We start from the raw sequence: 14,549 nt of genomic DNA on the forward strand, positions 1-14,549 counted from the left end.
CATCATCGTATGCCTTACTATGCAGATTTAGACTCCTATAAAATAAACCAAGTCCTCTAAAACTAGAAATGTTTAGAAATTATTCAATCCTTTTACCATATATTTGCTTCTCTGTTAATTAGCAGGATCTAGCATAGTGATATTTGCCAATCAGTTAGGTGTGGGTTTTGCACCCCAGAAATCATATAGAATTGTCCACATAGAATATTTTGGAATATATTAAAATCCAGTGAAATTCCAAAATGGCAGTACTTTAAAACGTTTTTGTTTTGTGTCAGAGAGTAGAGAGAAAAACACGTAGTGATTTTAAAAGTTTATCCAAGAGTCATCCATTTATGACCCATAATATAATTCATCACATCAACAAGAGCAAGGATAAGAAGAACCACATGCTTATCTCAATAGATGCAGAAAAAGCATTTGACAAGATCCAACACTCCTTTATAATGAAGGCTCTGGAAAAACTAGGAATCCATGAGCATTCCTCAATACAATAAAGGCTGTATATGACAAACCTACAGCCAGCATTATACTTAATGGCGAAAAACTAAAGCCATTTCCTTTAAACTCAGGAATGAGACAAGGATGTCCACTCTCTCCACTCCTCTTCAATTTAGCATTAGAATGCCTAGCTACAGCAATAAGACAAGATGCAAACAAGATCCAAATAGGGAAAGCTGAAGTAAAACCCTTCCTCTTTGCAGATGACATGATCTTATATTTAAAGAACTCCACAGACTCCACTCCTAAATTACTCAAGCTGATTCGAAACTTTGGCAACGTAGCAGGATATAAAATTAACCCTCAAGAATCAGTGACTTTTCTGCATACCAACAATGAGAAGAGCACGGTTGAAATCAGGAAAGCAATTCCATTCGTAATAGCCTCACAAAAAATAAAATACCTAGGAATTAACTTAACCAAAGAAGTGAAGGACCTGCATGATTAAAACTTTAAAAACCTGAAAAAGGAAATCAAAACAGAACTTAGAAAGTGGAAAAACCTCCCATGCTTCTGGATTAGAAGGATCAACATTGTGAAAATGACAATACTTCCCAAGGCCATCTACAAATTCAGTGCGAATACCTATCAATATTCCAACCTCATTCTTCAATGAAATAAAAGAAGCAATGCAAAATTCATATGGAATAATAAAAGACGCTGAATAGCAAAAACGATCCTTCACAGAAAGAACAGTGCTGAAAGAATATCAATACCAAATTTCAAACTCTACTACAAAGCCATAGTAATCAAAACAGCTTGGTACTGGCACAAGAACAGACCTCAGGACCAATGGAATAGAACCGAAGACCCAGAAGTGAACTCACAGATGTATAGCCACTTAATCTTTGATAAGGGAGCTAAAAAAATAGAATGGAAGAAAGCACATGAATTTTTATGGTTCAAATTTTGTCAAAGTCTGTTTTAAGATTTGGTGCAAGTTAGCATCTCAATCTTCCTATGTCTCAATTCCATTAACTACCTTTGGTAAATTACAGTAATTCACAGTATCATTAGATTTAAGTAGAACATATAAAATAGATGAATAAATATTTTTCTTATTTTGGAAAAGAGGGCAAAATTAGTGTGCATATACATGGTTGCTTTATTCTTAATGATGTCATGCTGAATTCTCTTATGTTCCTCCTTGTTCCCTCCTCCCCTACCTCTCTCCTTCCCTTTTCCCTCCCTTCCTCCTTCTTTTCTCCCTTACATACCCTTCTGTTTTAACAGTCCACTTATTTAATTGACCTCAGACTCAATTCCTTGCCTCTCATCAAAACTCCAGCATCCACAGGGCTTCTGTAAATGAAAAAAAAAATCACTGCAGAAGATTTGTGTTTCTTTTCATTTTTGTATCCAAACCAACCAAGGTAGAGAAAGTCAAGAAAACCTTCAGATAAGAACACACATTTGCATGGAATCCATGTTCTAGTAGAATGATAATAAAGCATATACACATAATTTCAGTACCAGGGAGAATACGATAAATGCTATGAGGAAGAATCAAAATGCTTTGGGATTCAGAGAGGGAGAAATGATATTGATACAGTGTTTTATGAAAGTAGAGACATCCAAGCTGTGTTAAAAAAAACAGCAGGAGAACTAGAGGGCTGTTGGATGTGATGAGCGTGGCAAAATAAAGAGCATTACAAAGTCATAGGACAGGAAATAGAGTATTTGTTGAGGAAATGTAAGAATTCACTCATCATAAGAATGTGGAAAGCGCACAAACTGGAGACTTAGTGGTAGAATAAGACTGGAAACTGTCCAGGTTTTAGGCAAATCGCAGAAGAGGTGGTTTCAGGTCTGTTAAAGAAGTTACAAATTAATTTAGGCCAAAACAAGAAGCCTTCCTTCAGCTTGAAAAATGTCAGTCTTATTGATGACTCCCCCCACACTGTCTTTCTCTCTCCCTTTTCTTCTGTGATGATACTAGACCATGCACACAGAGTCTTTTTTTCATGATTGGTGCTTTACCACTTGAGTCATGCGTCTAGTTTCAAATTGACTAATTTTAAATTGTATTTTAAACACTATATATAAAGTTAGGAGATTTTGCATTAAAATTTAGATTGTCTAAATCTAAAGTTTAGATGTTTTAAAAACCATAGAGCTGGAAACACTGGCCCCACATCTTCATGTGACATGTGAGTAGGAGCTATATGCCCTTCTTTTGCTTTCCAACTTGTGACACATATTTCTTTTAAAATTTTTTTTGTTTTATTGTAGAGATGCTGTAGGGGGGGGAGTCACAGTTACACGAGTAAGGTAATGAGTACATTTCTTGTCAAACATTGTTACCACCTCCTTTGTTTTTCTCCTACTACCCCAACATTATGTTTCTTATACTCAAGTCATGCTGTCCACATTCTTTTGTGTTATCTATCTTCCCAACAATATATGGATATTTGATTTCTGCAGTAGAGCTACAAAAGATTATTGTCTCATTGTATCTATCAGAAATCTGGTGGAAACAGGTAAATACTGAAGTAACATTTAAGAAAAATGAAAGGAAGTCTGGTACCAGTGATTCAGCACTTGGTAGACTGAGAATGGGGGATGGGGAGGATTGAGGTTTGAAGGCCTACCTGGGCAGAAAAGTTTACAACATTCCTTCTCCCCAGTATAGTGTACATTCTTGTCATCCTAAGCTATTCTGAAGACTGACATTGGGAGGATCATGATTCCCGGCAGCCTAAGGAGAAAAGTCCATGAGACTCCATCTCAATGAAGACTTTCTATCACTCATCAATGACAGGAACAAAATAGATCAATTGTGGTTCAAGCAGATGCCTGGACATACATTATTATCCAAAAATAAACAGTTCAAGCCAGGTGCTCATGGCTCACACCAGTAATCCTAACTACTCAGGAGGCCAATGTCTCAGGATTGTGGTTCAGAACTAGGTTGGGCAGGAAAGTTTGTGAGACTCTTATTTGCAATTAGTCACAAAAAGCTGGAAGTGGAGCTGTCCCTCAATTGGTAGAACACTAGTTTTGAGCAAAAAAAGCTTAGGGACAGAGCCCAGGCCCTGAGTTCAAGCCCTAGAATAACACTAAAAAATAAATAACTAGACAAATCCATAACCAGTGCAATAAAGGGCTGCGGGCATTGCAGGCATTGCTCAGCTATAGCTTAACAAGGCTAGGCCCTGAGTTCAAACCTTCATACCACAAAAAACTGAAAGCCAAAAGGAAAATATGAACCAAATTTCCATCAAAGATACATCCTCAAAAAATATTTGTATTTTCTACAAATTGTGACACTGGCCAGAGGCAGATTGAGAATTTTGGCTGAAATCATAAATACATTTAATTTCCCATTTATTTATATCATGTAATTTTTTTTTCTCAATGCAGATGAACATTTGGGCCCAGGATCAGGCCTTTTAGCTACAGGTTCTGGTAACAATGATAGTGAAATATTCTGCTTTGGGGCTGTGGGCAAAGCTCAAATGGTACAATACTCACCTAGTATGCACAAACCCTGGCTTCAATCCTCAGCACCACACAAAGAAGAGTTATGCTTTATACAGAAGGACAGTATTGGCCACTTCATTTTAAGGTTCAGTTAATAGTTTATTTCTTTTAATCTATCTTAACATAACTGGATTTTTGTATATTTGATTAAATTAATTTTCTTTTGCAGTAATGGTAGGATTGCATTACATCTCTACTTGGAAAAATGAAACACTATATAACTAAAGTGGCTAATTTATGTGTTTAGAAATGAGCTGAAATAGCAATACAAATGCCAGAATGTGTAATGAGGTCATAAATGTAACTAGTAAACAGCATTTCAGTGCCAGTAGCATATGCATTGGGACCAATGAATCTGTGTTTGTTGATTTTGCATTATTGAGTGAAAGGAAAGCAAACACATATAGAAGATAAGTGATTAATACATAAATTTTTTTTTTCAGGAAAGGGTAGTGTTAGGTTTTTAAAAAGAGGTAGCCGCGTAAGAACTGCACCAGCACGCACGTGGTATTCAGGTAAGGGGTAGGTTTATTCAGCTGCTGGGACCAGGCAAGGTTGGCACTCCACGTGGCTGGGAAAGGCCTGGGAATGAGAGAGAGCTGGGAAAGAGAGGAAAGAGCTAGAAAAGAGCAGAGAGAGGGGTAAGGACAGTAGCACTCACGTGGTACTCAGGTAAGGGGTAGGTTTATTCAGTAGACCTGATGGGACCAGGCAAGGTTGGCATTCCACGTGGCTGGGAAAGGCCTGGGAAAGAGAAAGAGCTGGTAAAGAGGAAAGAGAGAGGGAGCAGAGAGAGCTAGAAAAGAGCAGCAAGAGAGACAGAGAGGAACAGAGAGAGAAAGAGGAATAGAACAGAGAGAGCTAGGTAGCAGAGAGAGCTAGAAAGGAACATAGAGCTAGAATAGAACAGAGAGAGAGGTAAGAACAGAGAGAGAGAGCTAGAAACGAACAGAGAGAGCAGAGAGCTAGAAACGAACAGAGAGAGCAGAGAGCTAGAAACGAACAGAGAGAGAGCTAGAATAGAACAGAGAGAGAGAGCTAGAAATGAACAGAGAGAGCTAGAATAGAACAGAGAGAGAGGTAAGAACAGAGAGAGAGAGCTAGGTAGCAGAGAGAGCTAGAAAGGAACAGAGAGAGAGCTAGAATAAAACAGAGAGAGAGAGAGAGCTAGAATAGAACAGAGAGAGAAGTAAGAACAGAGAGAGAGAGAGCTAGAATAGAACAGAGAGAGGGAGCCTGGGCCTGTGCTAGGCCTTATCTAGGGTATGGGCGAGGAAAAGTGTGGCCACATCAAATTCAGATGTGACCTCAGCGGATGCAGATGTGACCTCTTCCAGGTGTCCCAGTTGCCTAGGTAATGCAGGTACTGGGTGGAGACTTTGCTGCGAGGGGTGGAGTCTGCTTGCCATACAGGGGCGGACCTTACAGATAGTTTTATTCATCATTCTGGCTGGCACCAGGCCACGTTGGCCCTCCACGCAGCTGGGAAAGGCCTGGGAAAGAGATGGGAAAGAGCTGAGAAAGAGCTAAAAAAGAGAAGAGAGAGCTGGGAAGGGGCTGGGAAAGAGATCTGAGAAAGAGAGCTGGGAAAGAGCAAGAACTGGGAAAAAGAGCAGGGAAAGAGAGCGAGCTGGGAGAAAGCTAAGCGAGCTGGGAGAAAGCTAAGAGAGCTGGGAAAGAGCTGAGAAGGAAAGAGCTGAGAAAGAGCGTCTGGGCCTGGGCTAGGCCTTATCTAGGGTATGGGTGGAGAAAGGTGTGGCCACGTCAAATTCAGATGTGACCTTAGCGGATGCAGATGTGACCTCTTCCAGGGGTGCCAGTTGCCTAGGTAACGCAGGAACTGGGTGGAGACTTTGCTGCGAGGAGGGTGGAGTCTGCTCACCATCCAGGAGCGGACCTTACATTCCAGCCTTTTAATAATCATGAAATAGGACACAGATTCTCTCTGGCTACTTCCTGCTGACAAGGGGCATTGACATTAGGGGTAAAAGGCTGAAATTTGGTCCCCTCCCAGAGAAGGTAGTGAGCAGCAGCTGTCCCTTGGTGGCATGAGTCCTTAGGTGAAGTCTGGAGAAGTCTCATGAGGCATTGAGAGGCAGGAAAAAAAAAATACTAGAGAGCAAATAAATGGCAAGAGGAAGGACTTGGGGCTGAAAATGTTGGTAGAAATGTCCCTAGCTACTTCTGACATCTGGAGACTAGGTAGAGAAGTCAGGTGACAAAGGCAAGAATATAAATTCCTGTCCAGTTAATAGGTAGACAGGTATGGACACTAGATGGACAGGCTTCTTACTTCTATTGACCTCCGACTCTGGTTAATTTTGAAAGGGCAGGCACAAAGTAGCTGATGTGACATCATCTCCTTTTACTCCTATCCATGTTCCCTTGTTCCCCAGACTGGCTGAGTCTAGGTGTTGGTTGCTGGGATGGCTTGTCCCAGTTGGTATTCAAAGAGGTTTGAACTCAAGGCCTGGGCACTGTCCCTGAGCACTTCTGCTCAAGCTCAGCACTGAACCACTTTGAGTTATAGTACCACTTGCAGTGTTTGCTGCTTCGAGATAAGAGTCTTGAGTCATGCTTCCAGCCTGGCTCTTTGCAGGTTAGTTGGGAGATGGAGTCTTAGGGATTTTTCAGCCCATGCTGGCTTTGAGCTGCAATCTTTGCCACAAAAGCCCTTTATTATTCCCAATTAAAGCAACAAGGAGATCAAATAGAATAGAGCTTACCTGGTCCTTATCAAGAATTGACCAACAAATATTCTGCAATGACAAAACTCAGTAGATGTGATGAGAATGTTAGCACAGATATGCCCAGTATTTTAGAACCACTAGTCAGTAGTAGAATACACAACACAAAACAAAAAAGGCAAAACTCAAAACCTAAAATTTTGACAACAATGTGTAGACATCGTTGCTAACAAAGCACATCACATGGTTGGGCCTCACTTACCAGGGCCTGTGAAAAGAGCAACTTGTTAGCAAGGCACCTTAGAATAGATGGATGGAGTAGTAAGCTTGGTGGAAGGTTAAGGATCAGATGGGGCCAAACCCTTAACCCACCATGTGGCCAAGATGGCGAACTCAAGATGGCAAATTTCCGAAAAAATGCAAAGAAACTCTGAACAAATAGATCAAGCCTACATTGGCTAGCCTTTGAGGGGGAACCTGGCGGGGGGTGAGGGGGTGGTCCCTGGGACCCAGCCTGCGTCACACTCTTCAGGGCACAACCAAAACGCTGTACAAGAGAAAGGGAGAAATAGGGAAAGTTGGACATGAATGGCAGAGAGAGAGCAAAGAGAGCCTGAAAGTAAACAGACTTCTGACCATTTACCATTGAAGTGGCAAAAACTGTCTACATCTGAAAATGGCATAAAAATTAGGCGCTCTGGCTTTCCAGGGAGCGCAGGAGGCATTTCAAAGAGGTTTCACCGCTTGGGCATGATTCGCAGCACCTCATTAAATGTGTAGGACAGTCAGTCTGGTGAGTGAAGGAGAGCTGACCATGTAGAAGCGGCGTCCCAACTTCCCCCAGTGCCTTCTAGAGAGAAATGGCCAAGACCCCCAAACCAAATGTCCTCGGCTTCAGAGGTGACTGGCCTTTCAGCTAAAGGCCATAGGAGCTCTCTGGCGTGATGCCACGTCTGGACAGAGACTGAGCAACAGAGAACCATAGAGAGTAGTTTCACTCACCAGAGTAGAGAAGTGGTGTGGACGTGGATGTGAAGGCCAGCAATGGTATCGATGCGCTGAGTCTGCAGCAGACAGACCAGTTCGCAAAAGGCCGTCAGAGCTATGGGTATTCCTCAGAGCTGGAGAAGAATCCCACCTATCTTGACTTTAAGCCTTTTATCCAAGTCATGGCACCATTTATGTTAGGTTTTTAAAAAGAGGTTGCTGAGTAAGAATAGCACCACGCACGTGGTATTCAGGTAAGGGGTAGGTTTATTCGTCGTTCTGGCTGGCACCAGGCCATGTTTACCCTCCATGTGGCTGGAAAAGGCCTTAAGGACCTGGGAAAGAGAGCTGGGAAAGAGCTGGGAAAGAGCTGGGAAAGAGAGAGAGAGAGCTGGGAAAGAGAGCTAAGAGAGCTGGAAAAGAAATTTGTTTTTATTATGTGGTTTTCTAGTCCCTATTGTGTTGTATGATATAAAATTTGTCAATTAATAGTAGAAACCACTGAGCCCTTTGTACTTTTTTCCACCAAAGTGTAATAATAACTCTAAAAACCAATTATTATTATTGTTAAATAGGTGCATGGGAACCTATTTATGCATACCACGTGAGAACATGGCCTGGGTTCAAATCCATTTTGTACTTGCCAGTTGTGTATGCTTGATCAAACTGCTTCATTTCTGTATACTTTAGTACAGTAGTAAGAGCATTGACTACATGTATTTTTATTACAATCATAAGATTTAATATTTCTAAGCTTTAGAATGATATGTAAATTCTTTCTTTGGCTTAAATATATAACTATTTCTCATTTCTGGAGGCTGGACATCCAAGATCAAGGTGATGGAAGGTTTAGTTTCTCCAGAGGCTTTCTCCTTGTCTTACAAATGCTGCCTTCTAACTGTAGCCTAACTCACTCTTTCTCTATTTGGGTACACTTGCTGCCAAATATCTCTGTGAGTCACATTTCTTCCTCTTACAAAGACCCCAGTCCAATCTGGAAAGGGGTACTCAGCCATGTTGAATAAATTCTGTACAAGCAGTTCAATAAAATCTAGAACTAAACAAAAGTATCAGTAAGAGGGAAATGCTTTTATGCAGATGAGGTTATGATTCATACAAATATAAAATGAACACTTAGGAACTATTTAAGTTTATTTGAACTGAAAATTGACAGGAGCATACCAGACAGCAAAGAAGTCTGAAAGGAATTTACAAGTCAGTGAGAAGTAAATATAAATGAACTGGAGTAATTGTGGATTGCAGGAATAGTAGAAAGCTGATGGATCCATGAAAATGCTATCCAAGATTATGCAGAAGAATCAATTACAAAGGACTGAATGAACAATAAAGACTAATAACAGCCAGGTGCTAGTGGCTCACACCTGTAATCTTAACTATTTAAGAGGCTGAGATCTGAGGATTATGGTTTGAAGCCAGCCTATGTAGGAAAGTCTGTGGATCTCTTATCTTCAATTAGGCTTCAAAGAGCCAGACGTGGAACTGTGGCTCAGGTGTTAGAGTGCTGGTCTTGAGCAAATATCCTCAGAACAGTGCCCAGGCCCCTGAATTCAAGCCCCAGGACTACACAACACACACACATACACACACACACACACACACACACACACACACACACACACACACACACAGAAAAGTGATAATAATTCTTTAATGATCATTTTTGAATATTGCTGGTTCTTTAGCACTTTATGTAAAGCAACCTTTTTTTTCTCAAGTTTGCTATAAATCATGGTAATTTAGTATATTATGCTTTTATGTTTTTGTAAAAGGAAATGAACTGAGTATGGTGGTTCATGGAGGCAGGAGGATAATGAGTTCCAGGCCAGCCTAGGATACAGAGAGCTGAGGCCAGCCTGAAGTACCCTGTCTCAAAAAACAAGCCAACAAGTAAACAACTCTAAGAAAATAAGCAGCAAACAAAATTAATGAAATATTTTTGTCTTCTCTCAATACCTGATATTCCAGGTCTTAGAACCTCTTATTGAGTATACTTATTTTCATAGCAATATAATTATAAGTTCAATAAGAATTAGTTCTCCTTGTACTAGGGCATAATTGGAAAAATCAGTTTATAATCCATTTTTTGCTAGAATGTCATATTTGTGAATGATGCATTGAATCAGATATATTCTGATACTGTAAAATTACTAAGGTTGCTAGGGGCAGAGACTCAATCCTGTGATCTCAAATACTCAGGAGGCAGAGATCAGAAGGAATATAAATCCAAACCAGCCTGGGCAAAAATGTTAGGGAGACTACTTCTCATCCAAAAAGCTGGGCATAGTGATTCATGTTTGCCTGTCTTCCCAGCTATTTATTTGATGTGTAAGTAGAAAGACTTTGGATCACGCTAGCCAGGGCAAAAGACTCAAGATCCTTCCTGAAAAGTAACTAAAGTAAAAGGGCTGGGTACATGGCTTAACTGGTAGCTATGCCAGGTCCTGAGGTCAAACTCCAGCAGCACCATAAAACAAAACAAAACAAGAATATTTAGAAGCTTTGAAACTCATGCTCAGTGAGGGGTCTTTTATAATTTCTAGGTTTACAATGAATTGTCTGGAAAAGCTATTACTTATTGTAATCTAGCAATCATTACCTGGAAATCAAGATTTTTAAACTTTATCATCATAAAATGAGGGAAGTCAAGGTCTTGTGTTGAGTCTTTGTCATTGGTGAACACAGTGACAATGTGGGATGAGCATCTACAAAATACTATCTCTTTAGATGATTGGTAATGATGATAATTAACAGTAGTGCTTTATTAAAATAACATTTTGAATAAGTGTAATCCATGCATGAACAATGCAGATGCAGAAATAATATTTGCTACTTTGTAGAAAAAAGTGATGTTTGTCAATAACTTATAGTGAGAGAAACATTTAATGTAATGAACTCAGGTTAACTGTGTAGAGTGTAGAAATTTCACAAAGTGAAGCATGAAAAAACTAAATTAGTTATTCAAAATCTCACAGCTGCTGATTGGCAGAACTAAGAAATGAACATTCAGTCTGGTAGTGAAGTCTGCTTTAATTTAACCATTACCTGCCAGAGGAAAATAGTACTCTAGGAGTCTCTGAAATGATCTACTTAATTATAGATATTTTATATCTTAAACTCTCTTAACTTTACAATACTATTGTATTGCCACAGGTGACTAAAGTGATTGCTAAGAAGAGCATATTTTATAGAAAGAAGGATAGTTTTAGTGGCCACAGATGACTTCCTTAGTTTTTTTTTTTTTTTTTTTTGCCAGTTTCCTCTACCCCTATGGCTATTGGAGCCCAAAGGCAATTTAGCATTAAGTAACTCATACTTCTAATCATCCAAATTGCATGCTTATCTAACAGCATCTTAGTAATTGAGTAGCCTTATGTTCCACCATGAAAGACTTGAACAGATCAGAAATGCTTTAAGAAATTTGAGTTTATTAACCAGCTTTACTAGAACTATATTCATAATAATACATAGTACATCTTTAATAGTTTAGGCGATTTAATAGTTTGTTAGGGTTGCTGTTTGTTAAACAATAATACAATACAAATATATTCATCTAAAATATTTACATTTTAAAATATGTTTTGAGTTTTATTTACTTATTACTCAAAGTTTTATTAAAGAATAAACAAAACCAAAAAAAAAGAATAAACAAAACCATGTTGCGGAACACAATGACTTCTTGGCAATACAATTTGCTGACAGTGTGTGTTGGGTAGAGCCATTTCTTTTTCTTTTCTTTCTTTTTTTTTGTGGTTAGCAGCGCCCTCTAGAGTGAAAGGTTAAATCCAATTTAGTAAGAAAGGAGTAATTTCACAAATCCAATCATCCCAGAAACATCCCATCTTTAGGGACAGCTTTTTACTTGGAAGTAGCAAAAAGCAGACTTTAATATGTATAAGTAAGTATTCTTTGAAAGGTGTTTTTTAAGTAGCTGGTAAAAATAGACATAATTGCTTTCACTGTAAAAATCTATTTTTTGTCTGTATGCTTGCACATCTTTTTTTTATATCCTTGTGAATGGAGTGTTGTATGTTTTTATCTTAAATGGGTATTTCTGTAATAAAATCAATAATAAATGTTGACTTTAAAGATGTAATTTTATTGTTTAAAGTGTGCAAAAGAGTTACCATTTTAGTCAGATAATGAATACATTTCATTTCTTTTCTTTTTCTTTGGGACAATGTCAGAAATATTGAGTTTTTGCGATATAACTTGTTCAGATCTATTGAATGTCCCTATGTATACAATAGTGCATTTGAATTTAAAAATATAAAATAAAAAGTAAACCGTATCTCTGGTACTCATATACTATCTTCTACTTTCTTTCTTTCTTTCTTTTTTTTGTACTGATTGATACTGGGGCTTAACTTCAGGACTGGGAGCTATCCATATGCTTTTTTGATCAAGGCTAGAATTCTATGACTTGAGCCACAGCTCCACTTCAGACTTTTTGGTAGTTTCTGGAGATGAAAGTGTTTTGGACTTCCCTGCCCAGGCTTTGAGGGACCATCCTTGGGCCTCAGCCTCCTGAGTAGCTAGGATTACAGGAATGAACCTACCTGTTCTTTTCAAAAGAGTATGCCTCACGTTTGTTCTTTGTTTTGGTAACTCAAAATTGCCCAAGTATTTTATTATGTTGAGTATCTTTTGTTTCGCAATATTATTATTTTTAGTATATATTTTTTATTGTAAAGATACTGTACAGAGGGGTTAGAGTTACATGAGTAAGGTAATCATCACCTCATATTGGTTCTTAAGTTGTCTTTATTAAAAAGTTGTCTATTGAGGTTGGAGGCATGGTTCAGTTGGTAGAACACTAACCAATAAGCAAAAGCTCAGGAACCAACTTTGAGTCCAGCTCTTGGTCCTTAAAAAACGTTGGCTATTAGGGATATTAATATGTATCTCCCTTTTATTACAGAGGAAACTACTCAGGAAACATCACTAGTGAAGAAAAGTTTGAGTGAGAAAGTTTCTCTCTACAGAGGTGACATCACATTGCTAGAGATAGATGCTATAGTCAATGCAGGTAAGTTGTTCATCCTCTCTGATATAGTTTGCTATTTGAATATTGTTATTTCAAATGCTTTCATAAGCATAAATATAAGTAATTTATGAAGACATTCTTCCTGATATGAAAATATCTTATGCATTTTCCTTCCTGGTTAAAAGTATGGATTTATTTTACCTGTGTGCTACAACTAGAGTGAATGGTGTTAAGGTGAGCCTGTGGTACTAGATTTCTGCAGAAGTGACATATTATTTGAGAAAAATTTTTGGAAGAAAGTTTAGCAGTTAGTTAGGTTGTTAGTTTCATACTTGCGTTATTAATCGGTCAAAATAAATAGAACTTTTTCAAGTGTCTTCCATGTTTTGAAAGGATTGTAAAGAGATGATTGAATTATAGCAGTCAAAAGTTAAATACAAAGAAATTATTTCTATGATTTCTAAACCTTCAATTGTTTGGTTCTGGTCCTCAGGCTTGAATTCATAGCCTGGGCCCTGAGATTGGCTTTGAACTGAGATCCTCAGATCTCAGCCTCCTAAGTACCTAGGATTGCAGGCATGAGCCACTGGCATCTGGCTAGCAGGAATATTTTAATAGTTTAAAGTATAGTCAGTTTTTTTCTATTTATATAATGGTGAAAATATAGTGTATTCTTTATAGAATTCTATATCTCTTGTATTTTAGTTTGTGGCTACATATGAACAGATATAATAGTTGTGATTTTATAAAAAAATAAAAACTATGATGAGGATATTTCATGGTTTTATTTTGTGTTTTAAAATTAGGCTCCTTTGCATGTTGAAAGTGTAAATAAAAACAAATTTAGACTTAGGTAATGACAGCTTTTATCAAAAACATATTAAAATAAAGAAAAGAAGACAATTGACATGATGGGAGGAATATTACAACAGGGAGATGCTTACAGTGAGATCTATAAGCATATAAAAGCTCAAGCAGGAGATGGTTTTTCTCTATAAATAAGGAAAGAAAGACATGGGAATGGAATGAGGGGATGACATGATTAGACAGGTAATCAGGATATATTTCTACCTTGGATAGTTGATTCCTGGGAGGATTCATCATAGAGAAGTTATTTACCTTCATTTCTCAAAGGTGGGCCAGAGTTCAGGGGTTTGGAGGAGCAGAGAAGACCAATTGAAGTTTGGTCAAATCTATTTAACAGGATTGACACATTACAACAGAAAATGGAGACAAACAGTTCACATGATTACATACGAGAAAACAAAATGGGAATGTGGGTCTGTGCCTGGCATTATCACATGTTACAAAGGGTCATCCACTGGTTTTATGTAAGTCATGAAGAGGAATGGTTCTTTGCAGAGATATTGGTTCATTTCCCAGAACACAGATGGTTACGTGTAAGTTTTTGATTGTAATTGTTTTTCCCGAATTCAGATTTTAGGTGAAATTCAATGTTGTCTCAAGTTTCCCTCTGGTGATGAATAACTTCACACAGGAAAGTAGGAAAACGGCTTGGTAGTTGAATAGAGGAGTCTAAAACACTAGAACTGGAACTTCATTCAGGTTCTGTGGAACTAGCAGGAAGGCAGGAAGTCTAGTCAGTATTTTATATTAATTAGTTGCTTTGTATGTAGATACTTTGCTATAATTGGGGCTCAGTTTTCTTTTTCACTTGATTCCCTGTACTCCCTTTCTCCTCTGCTTTTTCTGTCTCCCTAAAACATAAAATTCTTCTGGAGAGAGGAATTTGGGTCACTTTATCTCTACCCAGCATGGCTCTTTCCTTTTGGATAGTATTCAACCCAGGTTACCTTCCTTAGACTATAGTCTCCCTTACGTCTAGGTCCTGTGGGGCTCGGGGGTAGACAGACCATTGGAGGTTT

General features: G+C 38.4%; 1 protein-coding gene across 1 annotated transcript in view; it reads left to right on the top strand.

Annotated features, from left to right (window-relative positions):
- Nucleotides 1–14,549, top strand: part of Macrod2 (mono-ADP ribosylhydrolase 2) — a 1,713,649-nt gene that overhangs the window by 47,486 nt on the left and 1,651,614 nt on the right. The window contains exon 3 of the mRNA XM_042666421.1: nt 12,598–12,705. Coding sequence (XP_042522355.1) covers nt 12,598–12,705 — 108 coding nt within the window. The remainder of the gene's footprint in view (nt 1–12,597; nt 12,706–14,549) is intronic.

This window comes from Dipodomys spectabilis, unplaced genomic scaffold, assembly GCF_019054845.1.
Source record: "Dipodomys spectabilis isolate Male_0828 unplaced genomic scaffold, ASM1905484v1 ptg000365l, whole genome shotgun sequence".
Lineage (NCBI taxonomy): Eukaryota > Metazoa > Chordata > Mammalia > Rodentia > Heteromyidae > Dipodomys > Dipodomys spectabilis.